The following is a 12,666-nucleotide window of genomic DNA, read 5'->3' on the forward strand; positions in this document are numbered from 1 at the left end:
AAATATTCATTTACGTAAATGACTGTCTTAAACGTCCTTTTATTCTCTGTTGTACATATATTAATAAAAAAGAACTTGTTAAATCAATGTTTCATGTGATATCAATTGCAGTCACAGATTAACTATAACGAACAGTACTTATATTACATCATACATCGCGCAAAAAAAGATATGCGATATTTTTACGAGTACGCAAGTCGTTCTTCGAGCTACATTGCCATTCGCCTTTGATCTTTCACTAAAAATTCTATACTTGCAGTTATCGAGATTGTATTAGCTTAAATTTTAGATTGAGTGACATTCGTTTCCGCTAAGGTCAGATATCAGAATTTGGTCGTAAAAAGGAATGTTCAGCAGAGACACACCGTGGAGGCGGTCTCCGTAATAAGTCGAATCTGGCAAGCGCGATATCTCATTGGAGTATTGGTCGTGTACTGTGCAACTCTTGTAGATTAGTTTATCTTATGTAACGAGTTAGCGCGGAGACAGAAAAGAGTGGCCATTGTTTGGCTTGCGACAACTGGCATGCACAACGTGGCACCCGCATGCATTCACAGATGCCCCGGCAACGGCGACAGACCTCAAACTTTTACGAGGCTCGGGCTTTTACCGAAAAGAAAACACAACCATTGGTATTTTTGCACGTGTACACACACGGACATTCCGTTACAGCGTCGTGTGTTGCGCAAACTTTTATAGACTTTGTTGAAAGAAAACTGAAACATTCGTATCAGTACTTACGCGGATAAGCTTATATTTTATACACTGGGTGTCCGATATATTCTTTATATCTTTTATGTCATATTATATCATTCCGAATTATAATTTACGAAATTGTAATTGTCAGGTTATAACTTTTGTTCAATTTGTTTAACGCACTGTTAACAATCGTGTGCTTTATTTTGAACAAAGCTTGTTCTTAAATACGATACTGCATTAAAATAAATATGCGTCTGGTATACTTCACTTGAGCGTACACTTGAAATATTCGTATAGGTTATTTGCGAACCTGAAGGATAAGACGTGAACGTGCCAAGAGTGAAATATTTGATTTCTCGAAACATTGGGTTCACGTTGCACATGCAAAACTGCCCCCGAGCGAAAAAAGTTACTCAGCACATTTCACCCTTAATTTTTGCTGGAATATTAAAAAATGGAGTTGGACATACGCGGATGAAGTAAATTAGTTTCTAACGATAGTAATTATAAATTGACTTATAACTGATTTGAATTGCTGCTTTCCTCACTTATTCTGTCGTGTGTTTAGCTACGATGCCTTGTATTTTTCCACGTATTCGTGTCAAGCAGATTTTGTCATTCGCATTATATAACCCGGTACGTGCAAATTGGTAATATTATTGATGTACATACACAGAGTATCGATCGTTTTATACACATAACGTATGCAATGAAAAGCTTCGAGCACGTTCTCAGACGAATAACGTAATCCAATTAAACAACGTACGTAAATTATTCGATTGTTTAGTTTTCAAGTATTTGTCTTTTCTATACATTTTAATTCCAAATTTTCACGTAGAATCTGATTCGTTTCGAAATCTGTTTTGTAAGTACCGAAAGCGACGATTAGCAACTGCGCTTCCACCGTGCGTTTGACTCGTTTCCTTCGAGCACATCTTCGGTTAGTATGCCGTTTACGGTGTTCGTAATGGCTTTGCAATCGTCTCCGACGGCACAAGGGACCGTCTCTGTTCTCTCGTCGCGGATTACATGGCCCTCCGTGTATATTGTGCATTCAATTGCCGACGATCGTACACACGCGTACATAGTCGAGCTGTCGCTACCGTGAAACCGAATGCTACGCGTTCATTAAAGCATTAATCGAGCGATCATACGCGGCTAAAGGACAGGCCACGGTAATTGAGAGCAATTATAAGCGAGCACTCGTTGGAATCGTCGCAATAAAAGAAAATACGTTCGTTAGTTCATCGTTCGAAAATAGGTAACGTTTGTTCGCGGACACTTGTATTATCGCGTATGCACGCCTTGAGAAAGTTGCTGCTTCGATGACAAAGATGCGTATCTATACTCGCCGTTTACCGACGCGAATGTGTGTCATCTGTAACTGACAGTTTTCGAAGAACATATACGATCTTTCACGAGGAGAAGGTGAAACTGCGAAGTGTACCTTTCGAGTTAGCTTCGTGTTCGTAACGAATTAAGCCTGAACTCGAGCAACGGACAAAAATAATCCGGCTGATCCTTCGCATACTTGCCTCCTGCGAGACGGGTTTAAAGCTCGAGTTTCCATGAAACTGTAACTTTGATCTCGCCGGTGGCACACTCTTGTGCCGAGCATAAACTCTCTGGTCTACCGTGTCGCGGACAGATATACACAGTGTACACCGTCGTTAGCGGTGGCGTTACGCAATTGCGAATCGACCTTCCCAAGATTATCTTTCTCGTTTGCCTGAGATGTTGGCGTTGCGCGCTGGTAAAAGCCGTGATGCATCGCTGTACAATAAATCTTGCACGCGAAAATGTAAATCTGGAGCTAGCCGAGCCGGCTACACAGTCATTTACGCTGGATATAATGTACAGAATGGCTGTTTTCATGATCGAGGGCGAACGGGGTGGAATGTTGCGAAAAGATGCTTTTAGAAAGTGCTCGCCAGAACCGGTCTACTAAATATCACGTTTCATAGCTTCCGCTATTCCGTTGTTTCTACACAACTTTTCGAATGATTCAACATTGTTGCTCTGCTGGTAAACGCTTTGCACTTTTCTCCGCATATAATAATCAGGTAATACTATCGTGTCTGGTGGGATATATGACTCTTACACGTTTTTATTTGATTTTGTCGCTAGAACATTGTAGAATAGTTAGGGACATGTAGGGTAGATTGATAGTATACTTAGTAATTTAGCATAAACGCTAAGGTAGAAAGTGTATAGGGGTCCAGTGATTTAGGAGAGTTCAAAGGGAACATAAGAGTCCAGGGATTCAAGGATTTAGGAATCTGGGGTTCAGGGAGCTTCGTGTACATCTGGATATCACAGCCACATGTTTCGCTTTTATATAGATATCTACAAGTGGCTCTTGTGATTATCTCAATTTCGGCTGGACATTCATTATTATCGAGTACACAGATAACAGTATTAACGAAGAGATCCATCAAGTATCCGAGGACAACTTCGGTAAATATGGAACGAAGAATAGTCGGGGCATAGGCGAGAGTTCATCATAGTCCATCAGAAGTGAATGCGTCTCATGAGGAACCAGTTGGAGGTCGTTATAAAACGTAATTATAGAATACTCGGAAGCGATTGGGATAGCAACGAAGAGAGTGGTAAGCGGTCGTTGAGGATGTCGGTGGTCCAGGAAGACTTAACCGTGCGAGAAAGGAGCGCAATCGATGAAGCGAACGCGTGGCATCGAGGAGAGCACGTGTTCGTGGGCAACCCCATACGGTGGCCGGTGCACTCGAAGGTGGTCGGCGGTGCAGAGAGCAACAGTAGGTCATCCTGGCCTCTGTCCTGGGACACTTCCGTTGATACTAAACACTCGTTCGCTCCCTCGCGAATGCTCTGGCGCATAGTTAGGCAGGCACGCGCGCATACGCGCTCTCGCTCTCCCCCTCCCCCGAGAGCTCGCTCTCCCTATACGTGTACGCACGCGAGCGAAGACTTCTTCATCCGTTCGTTCATTCAGAGTTCACAGTCAGTCAGTCAGTCACCAGCACACCTCCACCGATCAGCTGATCCCGACGACGACGGCAGACTGCGCGTCGCCAACCCCTCCGCCCTCCTTCCCTTCTTCTACCCCCCTTCCTCCTCCTCCGCCACCTCCACCACCTCCTCCTCTTGGTTCGTGCTACTACTGCTGCTCCGCTGGCTGCTACCTCCTCACCCTCCTCGGTGGACGATCAGCTGACTGGGAACTGTCAGTCGTGTGCCGTGGGCCTGCAAGCCCACGTGATGGTGGGGCTCTCTCTCTCTCCGCGATCCAACTTGCTTTCTGCTCTACACAGGGCCGTTGCCATGCCGCGACGCGACGCGATGAGACGCGATCGAAGGCAACGCGAATCTCCTAGATGCCGGTCATGCCGTCGACGGAACCGTCCTGCAGAGTCCGCTTCGACCACCTCGATCGTCCACGCTTTCGTTGTAACGATGTTTCCCTGGGAATATGACTTGCGATACCGGTTGGCAAGGTTAACGATCTTCAACAATGGTCACTTAGGTCGGTGTATCGTGGATTTAGAGCACGAATCCTTATGCTAGTAGTAGATGTTGGAACATCCTTGATTCGGTGACCCTTTCGGTAAAGATAGCTGAGGTGGAGGAATGATCCTCTACAATGGTAAAATGGCCCTTGGACCATGTGAATATATTCGCGTTGCTGGAACTCTTAGTCGTCCTTGAACGTATCAGTGATTTCGAGAAATGTTCAAGTTACACTAGTATGACAGACCCCTGGCTCATTTAGATCATATCTACGTTTGCTGGTACGTCTTTGCTTCGATTAATCATCCTCCTGGTGAAGATAGACGATGCGGATGATTACTTACACTCGTAGAATACCTTCTTAGATCATGTGGATGAATCTTACTAGTACATCTTCAATTGGTAACCCTTCTGATAAGGATAGTTGTAAAAGTGTGATTCCTTATGGGAGTCCTTGGATCATGTAGATGTATCTTATTTGTATTGTTCGTACATCCCTCTTTCGTAATCCTCCTGCAAAAATATGTGACGTCGAAGATTGTTTCCTGGGGCTGGTAGATCATGGTTGCTCATTTATATCTCGGTTGGTAACCTTCTTTTAAAGATACGTGATCCTTAGGTCGTACAAAAGTATTCTGAATTGTTAGGGCATTCGTGGTGCCCTCGGAGACGCTAGAGGATGATTCCTTACACCGATAAAAAGGATCCTTTGATCATATAGAAGTACCCTTTTCGCGCTTTTAGCGCATCTTTGATCGATAACATCTCCTTAACGATACACGGTATCGAAGGATAGTTTACCCTCGTGCCAGAGATCCTTGAGTCACGTAGAAATACCCTCTCACATTGACGATGGAAATATTTAAGCCACTTTACCGGAAGTGCGGGTTGTTTTTGATGTACGACCAATACGGCGAATAACTTAACTTAAAGTTGATTTATGGAAAGGTAATTGTGAGCCAGGCTTTACACTAATGTGTAAACTTATTATTCTTTCATGATTCTTTGCAACGAAAGTACATCGTAGACGTACCGTATTCACCACCGAAATATGTAAACTCGGGTTCCGTCTCGAATTCTGATATCATTTGCATATGGAACAAGGGCGAACGGAGACAACACGTTGATTGTAAAGTGATTCGAATGGAATATTTTGGAGCACTAGTATTCTTGGAAACGAGGTTCTTGGCTCCCTATGTGTTTACTTCGGATCATCGCCTTTGGAATTTGTAATAACTGCTGGATAATCTGTGCTTGGCATATTGGCGGAATAATACCAAGAACTTTTCAGACACCCCCACATAAGTAGGGGTTTTAGAACGCGTTCATATCGAATATCATACCCCTTTAGATCCTCGATAAAACTAGCTGCTGTGTCGATGAAAAATTTGAAATAAAAATCTCTGTATACCAAATTCTGATATCAGAGATTCCAAAGGTACTTAAATTCCCAAATGGTGACTGCAATGAAATATGAGTTTATAAGTCGTTCGTTAATGAGACTAACGATATTATAATTGTTAATGACACAGCGAATAAATTGAATAAATTTAATTGGTACAGGCGCAGCATACCATGCCGATGTTCCCGTTGCACGGAGCAAATCAAATGATTCATACCGCGAGTCATGACGACCCCATATAATGGAGCAGCTTATGCATCATCTGAAATTGTAATTACAAAATCGATCGAAGTTGCTCGTGTGCGAATACCGTTGATGCATACTGTTCGCGATGTCATCAATATCGCGTGTAACGACGTTTGAGGGGATTGAAAGGCGAACGTTAGAGCAAAGGATTTATCCTCTTTTTCCCAACGCGTATAGCAGTCAGCTTGCTTTCGAGCGTTACGAGCGGCTCGTGTACGATACTGGTTTTACTTTATAGCCGATGAAAGATAAATGTGCCGCCGTGCTCGTAACTCCGGTTGATTCTCCGAACAGAAGGAAACAGATATTGGGAAATAGCGTTGACCGAATAGATACGTTTGCATACTTGTGCGTTGAAAAATTTAGTCGAATCTAAACAATTGTATCGTGTTAAATTTTATGGGCTATTTGTCGAATGCGAATTATTTCTTTACATTCTTTAACATTCACTCTTTTAGGGTGTACGTGTGCCTTTGTTAAGGTGGATCTACATTTGAAAGGTGTACACGGTGTTTTTGTACTTGAATGACCAGTGTATACACGGTTCTCAAGGCTAGCCATTACTTTATAATATCCCAGTCCCATGTTCAGCTTACAGATATAATAACGTTGCTCTTAATATTGCAAGAGTTCTATCGATCAGACTAATTGCACGGCGCAAATTACTAACTGCAAGAAGATCATAAAGGACAAAGGTGGCGGTGAACGGCAATCATCGGCCGTGTTAAATAAAAGAAGGAATCGGCTCGCGATAGAACAGTGGCGCTTGCGTCGCCGCGGCAAATTGCTCGAAATACGGAAAACCGATAACGCGATAGAAGAAGAAAACGGAACGCGCTGTGCGCGCCGGACCCGTAGGCAGAGCAGCGACGGGAGTCGTTGCAGCGCAAAGGGGAGGGTCGAGGGGGGAGAGAGAGAAGAGTACCGGCAGAGGGGGTGGGAGAGAGAGTAAGAGAGACCATGTCCTACCCCAACGAGCACGTGGCGGCAAAAGACACTTTCATCATGTAGTCCCTCGGAGCCGCCAAACACGTGGAGTGGATACGTTCGACGCTCTCGAAGAACGTCCCCGCGCATGCGCGCTGTGTAATTCATACTACCAAGGTCAAGCAAAGTCGTACGATTACACGCCAGACAGGGAACCCGCGTGTACCGTGGCTACCTAATCGGCGCCACTATGTTCTGCGTGCCTGTTAATCTGCTACGGACTCTCTTACGACAAAACATTTTTTATCAATTACATCTGAAGGCGTTATTGAATTAATCGTGGACCTCACATGAACCTTTACGTCATTTTTCACGTAGCTTAAACGGTTTACGGCGCTCGTAGATATCGGCGAACATTTAACGAGTTACGTGTACTATTATATTTTAACACGCGTATGACATAATGTACTATCACATATTACGTTATTGCATATTGCCACGTTCGCAACTTTGTGTCGCCTCGGGTTATATTGCCACGCACTGTGCCGCTACGCGTTGCATTCGACATACGTCGCGTTCACCACCTGTTATACTACCGTGCATTGTTACTCTTTGTGCTATATTACCTCGCGTTGTATTGCCACACATTATGACATGATCATCTCGCCTTAGTTTTGTGTTACAGCCAGAGGCAATACAAGAAGGGTGTACTACAAATCTAAATAACGATAGTACATCGTCAGACCTGGCAATATAATAAAAGTCGAGTATACACTTTGCATCGAACAAGTATCACCCTGCAATGTTCATCTAACGCGTCACTACAATCCATACTATTCAAAATAAATGACCTCCACAGATTTTTGCCCACTTTATGCAGGAGATTCCTGAACAGGTCCGCTGCAGAATAACGAGACAATCGAAGTTAACGTGGTTTTATAGTTTATTACACCGTATCATGATAAACCGAGTCCCTACCATATTCGTATGTTTACGCGAGATAAAACGTACGTACGATTACCATGTTCACGAATATGAATGCCCGATAAGATCAGGTAAATGCAGCGGTTTTCTTCTATTTAAACGTGCCCTTGTTCTTACTCCATTTAATTTATCGTTCCTCGTAGCATCGATGATTCTATTAGGTCGAGAATCTGGGAGCGAAGAGTTGGCGTGTTACGTCCACGCGTTATAATTTCAAAGGCGAAGCACGTAATCAAGCCGCACGGGGTGCGCGTAATTCATAATAATTTTAGATACTTTATCTTGTATCATAATGTTTCACGAACACTCGATGATACCGCGCTTGTAACGTGTAATTGCAATTTAGCTGGCCGACGCGAGGAATTTTTATATAACGACCGTGCTGCGCCAAAGAATCGAACGTAAACGATCGTTCCTCGGAAATGAAGCACATTCCGAGAGAAGAATTATGGTCGACCTACGCGAGAAATTTTTGATAGAATGCTTTATTTTCGCGGGGTAAAGGTACGCGTATTCCGTCTACCGAAGGCGAGAATAATAAAAATGAAAATGTGCGGTAGTTAAAACGTACTTTAACAATCGTAATGTTGATCGGTTGTATAAATAATTTACAATCTTGTGTATGAGTAATACGGAAATGGCGGGTCGTTTTCGTGTCACATTTATCAATGATTCAAGGCTCCTTACATAATGACATACTATTAATTTCGGCTTTTCTCGCGTTAAATGCCGCGCCAATTTTCACAATCGCGATCCAGATTTCGTATCCAAGTTAATCCCGATGTTTCAAATTAGTTAAGCAAGTTAAGTAGATCGTTAAAGCACCAGACGTCTCGGTTACAATTTCCATATTTTCGTTTTAAAAATATTCGTAGTTCCTCGAAACATATTTTAATCTTCTTCGATTCTTACTAATTATACCACTGAATATCGTTCGAGAAATTTAATAATTTCCGTAGCATAATTATTGCGTTATCGATGACGCACTATGTGCGTCCCGTATAGATTTTATATTATCAGTTAATATTTGAAGAGTTCGAAAGATAAGCTACGAGAGAAAGATAGCAGAAGTGGTATGTAAAAATTGAAAGATATTACAGGTGACACCTGTATAACATGGATGGGTCTGTTGAAAAATTCTGGATTATTTATTAGTACGTTGCCGGTTACTTCATATCACGCGTTCGATCTTCAATGCTAAATGTCCGATCACGCAATATCCTCCAAAAGACTTATTTCCATAGAAATATTAAAAACTTTCTGCACGTATAACGAACATCATTCACAAAACTTCAAGTCTGTACAGATTCAAAAATCCCTAGATCCCAAAGATCTGCGGAGTCTGAAAGCTTGGAAAGTCTGAAAGTTTGTAACTTCTAAATTCGAAGAGTTACAGAGTAGCAAAGCAGTGATCGGGGTTTGACCCATCCGCCACAAAATCGATCGATTTTTCGAATCGTACACAGAAGGGATGTACTTTGGTCAGCGAAGAAACTCGACTCATCTCGTGCGTTCACCTTCATCGGCAGTTAGGAATATTTATTGCTTGTTTCGTTCGTCGAGTATCGTTTTGACGAGGGGCCGATGATGTCGCGAGGTCGTCCACAGTGGGGCGCCACATTCTCGATTCATAAGGTTGAACGTCGCGATGACGAGAATAGCAAAGAAAACGGGCGCGGATCCAGAGAGCACTGACCCAGTATGTCCGTCCGTCGTCGATTTCACGACTCGCCTTCCCCCTCCGGGCTCCTGTTCCGTTTACGACAAATGCACCATGCAACAGGGGAGACCTCTCCCTGTCTTAACGATATTTTTTTCATCTCGGATATCGTGGCGATGCGCCGTCGATCCCGCTTTATTTTTACTCCCGAGTAATTAATACCGAAGTTCGGACCGTTTAAGCGTAGTCGAATCGCTGACATATGCTGCTTCGCGAACTTAACCTCGAAATTTAAGTGGTAGGGTAAACGTACGCGTATCGTATTTTTCGTTAGCGTTAGGTTACATAAGGAACATTTAGATACTGTAGAAACTTTTGACTGAATGGACGTTTATTAACGGAACAATATTTAAACGTTTAATTAACTATTCGAAGGAAATTACACACGTTTTTAACCCCTTGCCTTATAATTTATTTGCCAAATACGTCAATCAAAACTAACTATTCATAGCTATGATATTAAAACAAATAAAGGAAGTTAAAATGTTGTGAGTATTTTATATTTAGCAATCTCTGACTATATATATTATAGTTGGACGTAAATTTGAAGTTGAAGAGTACTACAAATTTTAACAGGATTTGTCACATTTGAACTATGAGTGCGTCACGAGTGAGATTCGTCAAAGTACGGCAAGGGGTTAACAGTTCAAGGATAACATAAGGACTGACTAAAAAGTAATGATGCGTTCTTCAATGAACACACGACACCACTTGCAACCCCTTATTCACTCCGTTCACACTTCAAAGAATATAATTATTAACGGGTCACATAAATAATACGTATCAATGAATGCCTACAATACTTTATTCTGGAAGTTATAAAACTGAAGGACTTTGCTAATCTTCGAACGGTAAAATTATCGAAATTAAGTTGCGTAAAAGAATGCCATTTTTTACCCTTAAAACATCGTCCTTGAAGATCACTCTAGAGTCTAGACGATTAATTATGAGATGATGATATGCAAGTTTCTAAATGTTATCATGAATTCAGCAGTCCTAAGATATAAACCCAATTAACGATACTTGTATGGTCACTTATCTCGAAGTTAATCGTGCGCAACTTACTTTGCGATCTAAGGGGTAATTTTTAGTTGCCTACATTTTGCAATAATTAAGTTACTCTTCGCTAAACCACAAGATATCTTGCGGTATTATCAAATATAAGTGAAATGTCAGTGCATAGATAACACCTCTGATTTTTTCTGTGCATTCTTAAATTTAGTGCTTACTAGATCGAACAAGAAGCTGAATATGACAGTGCGTGAATGAAAACCGGTAGACTAAGTGTGTGGTTAACGACGTTGACTACTTATTCTACCATTTACCGAACCAATATAAACCAGACTTTACCTTCGCTTTTTTTTCTGCTACTCTTTTTAGTTCCATGCACGGGGAGGGACGCGTGTGAGTGTATACGTGTCACGTAACTCGAGTCGTCGGTTATTTTTTCAGCACCGCCAAAGAAATTTATATCCTGCCGGGACGTTTTATCCTCTATCTACTACCAGGAATTCGCGTGGAAGCGTGATGTCTTTCCCTCTTCTCTTTCCCGGCATATTCGTGTTAGCTTCTGATGGATCGCTTTTTGTATATTCGGTACACACCACCACTCGTTTTCGAGTGTGGTTCGCGTATCGATGGAACTCTCAGCCATAAACGAACGATCGAACTTCGAGCATTTTATCGAGGGTTTCAAGATTTGCTTGTCACGCTTAACACCGGTTGTGTTTAACCTCTACGAGGTTTTTGTTCGAAAGATATTTTACAAGTTTTAACACTAATCCTACCTGCATATAATGTGCACTTAACTTGAAATTAAAAATGAAGTTAAAAAATAAATAATCAAATGACGAAACATTAATTAGCGCACACATTTATTCTTTATCTTAATGAAAATCAATGTTGATTCGAAGGAATGTATTTCAACAAAATGTGTACCCTATAATAAGGAACTTGTGGAGCGGTCATTTGACCGGTTTGGTAGTTTTAGTGTTAAATTAACGATTAAAAAATAAAATACACGGTTGCGTAGGAACAAAGCAAGACTTCCGGGTGTAAGTCGAATATTAATCTTCGAAACGTTCGTAACCAATTATATACAAGTAGCGAGTTTCGTCTCGCGAAGATAAAGGCGGGTTCAGGTGAAAGCGAGGAGAAAAAGAAAAATAAACTTGCATCTCGATTCGTGTTCTCGGAACATCCGTGAGATATGACATCGAGAAAGTGTTCCGATGCAGTCACGATACCTCCGCAACTTCGTACACTCTGTATCTTACTATCGGTATACGACAGTGTCTCATGAAAATTTCACCGTATTTTTTTAGTCTTTATGATACTTACCTTTCCGATGAAATGTTAAGGTTAATTAGGTTTCTCTTTACTAACAGTTCGTTCTTGTTTTCAGGTTAATAGCAGGAACGAATGGACGTTGTTGTGCGAACAATTCCATCTACCCAAGGGTTGCGTGAACAGCGGGGTTGGTCTTAAACAAATTTACCTTAGGTAAGTTTGCTCGATCATCTTCTTTTTAAATACTGCGTTATTCAGGGTTGACATCTTTTATGTTTCTTACTGTTGCTGTTAACTTCGATTCGTAGATAATTCAAATCTGCACGCGTTTAGGAACTAGCGTTGTGTTACCAAGTATCGTATTGTGTTGTATTCACGAGTGTGTCACAGCGGTGTCTTCGTTATATTTTGTATTGCCACACGTTGAAGTTACCGGGTGCTATACGTAATACGCATTGTATTCGCCACGCGTTATATTACCATGCGTTGTATTATGCGTTGAATTACGATAGTCATGCGGTGTATTGCGATGCGTTGAGTTATCAGAGGTACTGTTACCAATTATATTTGTACGCGTTGTATTCGCCATGTGTCATCTACACTGAATCTACTCAGTTACATTACAGTAGAACAAGACAGCATGTGTCTTTTCAAAAGTGTGGTAATATTATAGCGATATAACAGATTTGCTACATTGTGATCTTCGATTCTAAGTAAACATCCGAGTTTCTCAAACATGTCCTCGAAAGATTGACCTATCAATACTTGGTGAAATTGTTAGTGTCCCTCGAGGCTACACCGAGAGTAGAAGTGCAATGGCCAGGGACAATAGAGAAAAACGATTGATGGCAAGTTTCCCGGTAGCCCTGCGATTGTCATAGCACCACGATGCTCCATTATGTCTGGCAGTCCG

At 41.9% G+C, this 12,666-nt stretch overlaps 1 protein-coding gene and 1 long non-coding RNA gene across 10 annotated transcripts in view; one reads left to right on the forward strand and one right to left on the reverse strand.

Moving 5' to 3' along the window:
• Bap170 (Brahma associated protein 170kD) overlaps positions 1-12,666 on the forward strand; it is a 48,737-nt gene that overhangs the window by 12,744 nt on the left and 23,327 nt on the right. For all 9 annotated transcript variants that reach the window (XR_013038142.1, XM_076531478.1, XM_076531472.1 and 6 more), the window contains exon 3: positions 11,869-11,966. Coding sequence is in view for 8 of the 9 variants with exons in the window: in XM_076531478.1 (XP_076387593.1) it covers positions 11,869-11,966 (98 nt within the window). In the remaining variant the exon portion in view is untranslated. The remainder of the gene's footprint in view (positions 1-11,868; positions 11,967-12,666) is intronic.
• On the reverse strand, positions 6-3,768 carry LOC143264432 (uncharacterized). Its single transcript, XR_013038145.1, has 2 exons — positions 1,216-3,768; positions 6-1,138 (listed from the first exon to the last, which is right to left on the reverse strand). It is a non-coding gene; the product is annotated as an uncharacterized LOC143264432 (long non-coding RNA).

This window comes from Megachile rotundata, chromosome 5 (assembly GCF_050947335.1).
Source record: "Megachile rotundata isolate GNS110a chromosome 5, iyMegRotu1, whole genome shotgun sequence".
NCBI classification, from domain to species: domain Eukaryota; kingdom Metazoa; phylum Arthropoda; class Insecta; order Hymenoptera; family Megachilidae; genus Megachile; species Megachile rotundata.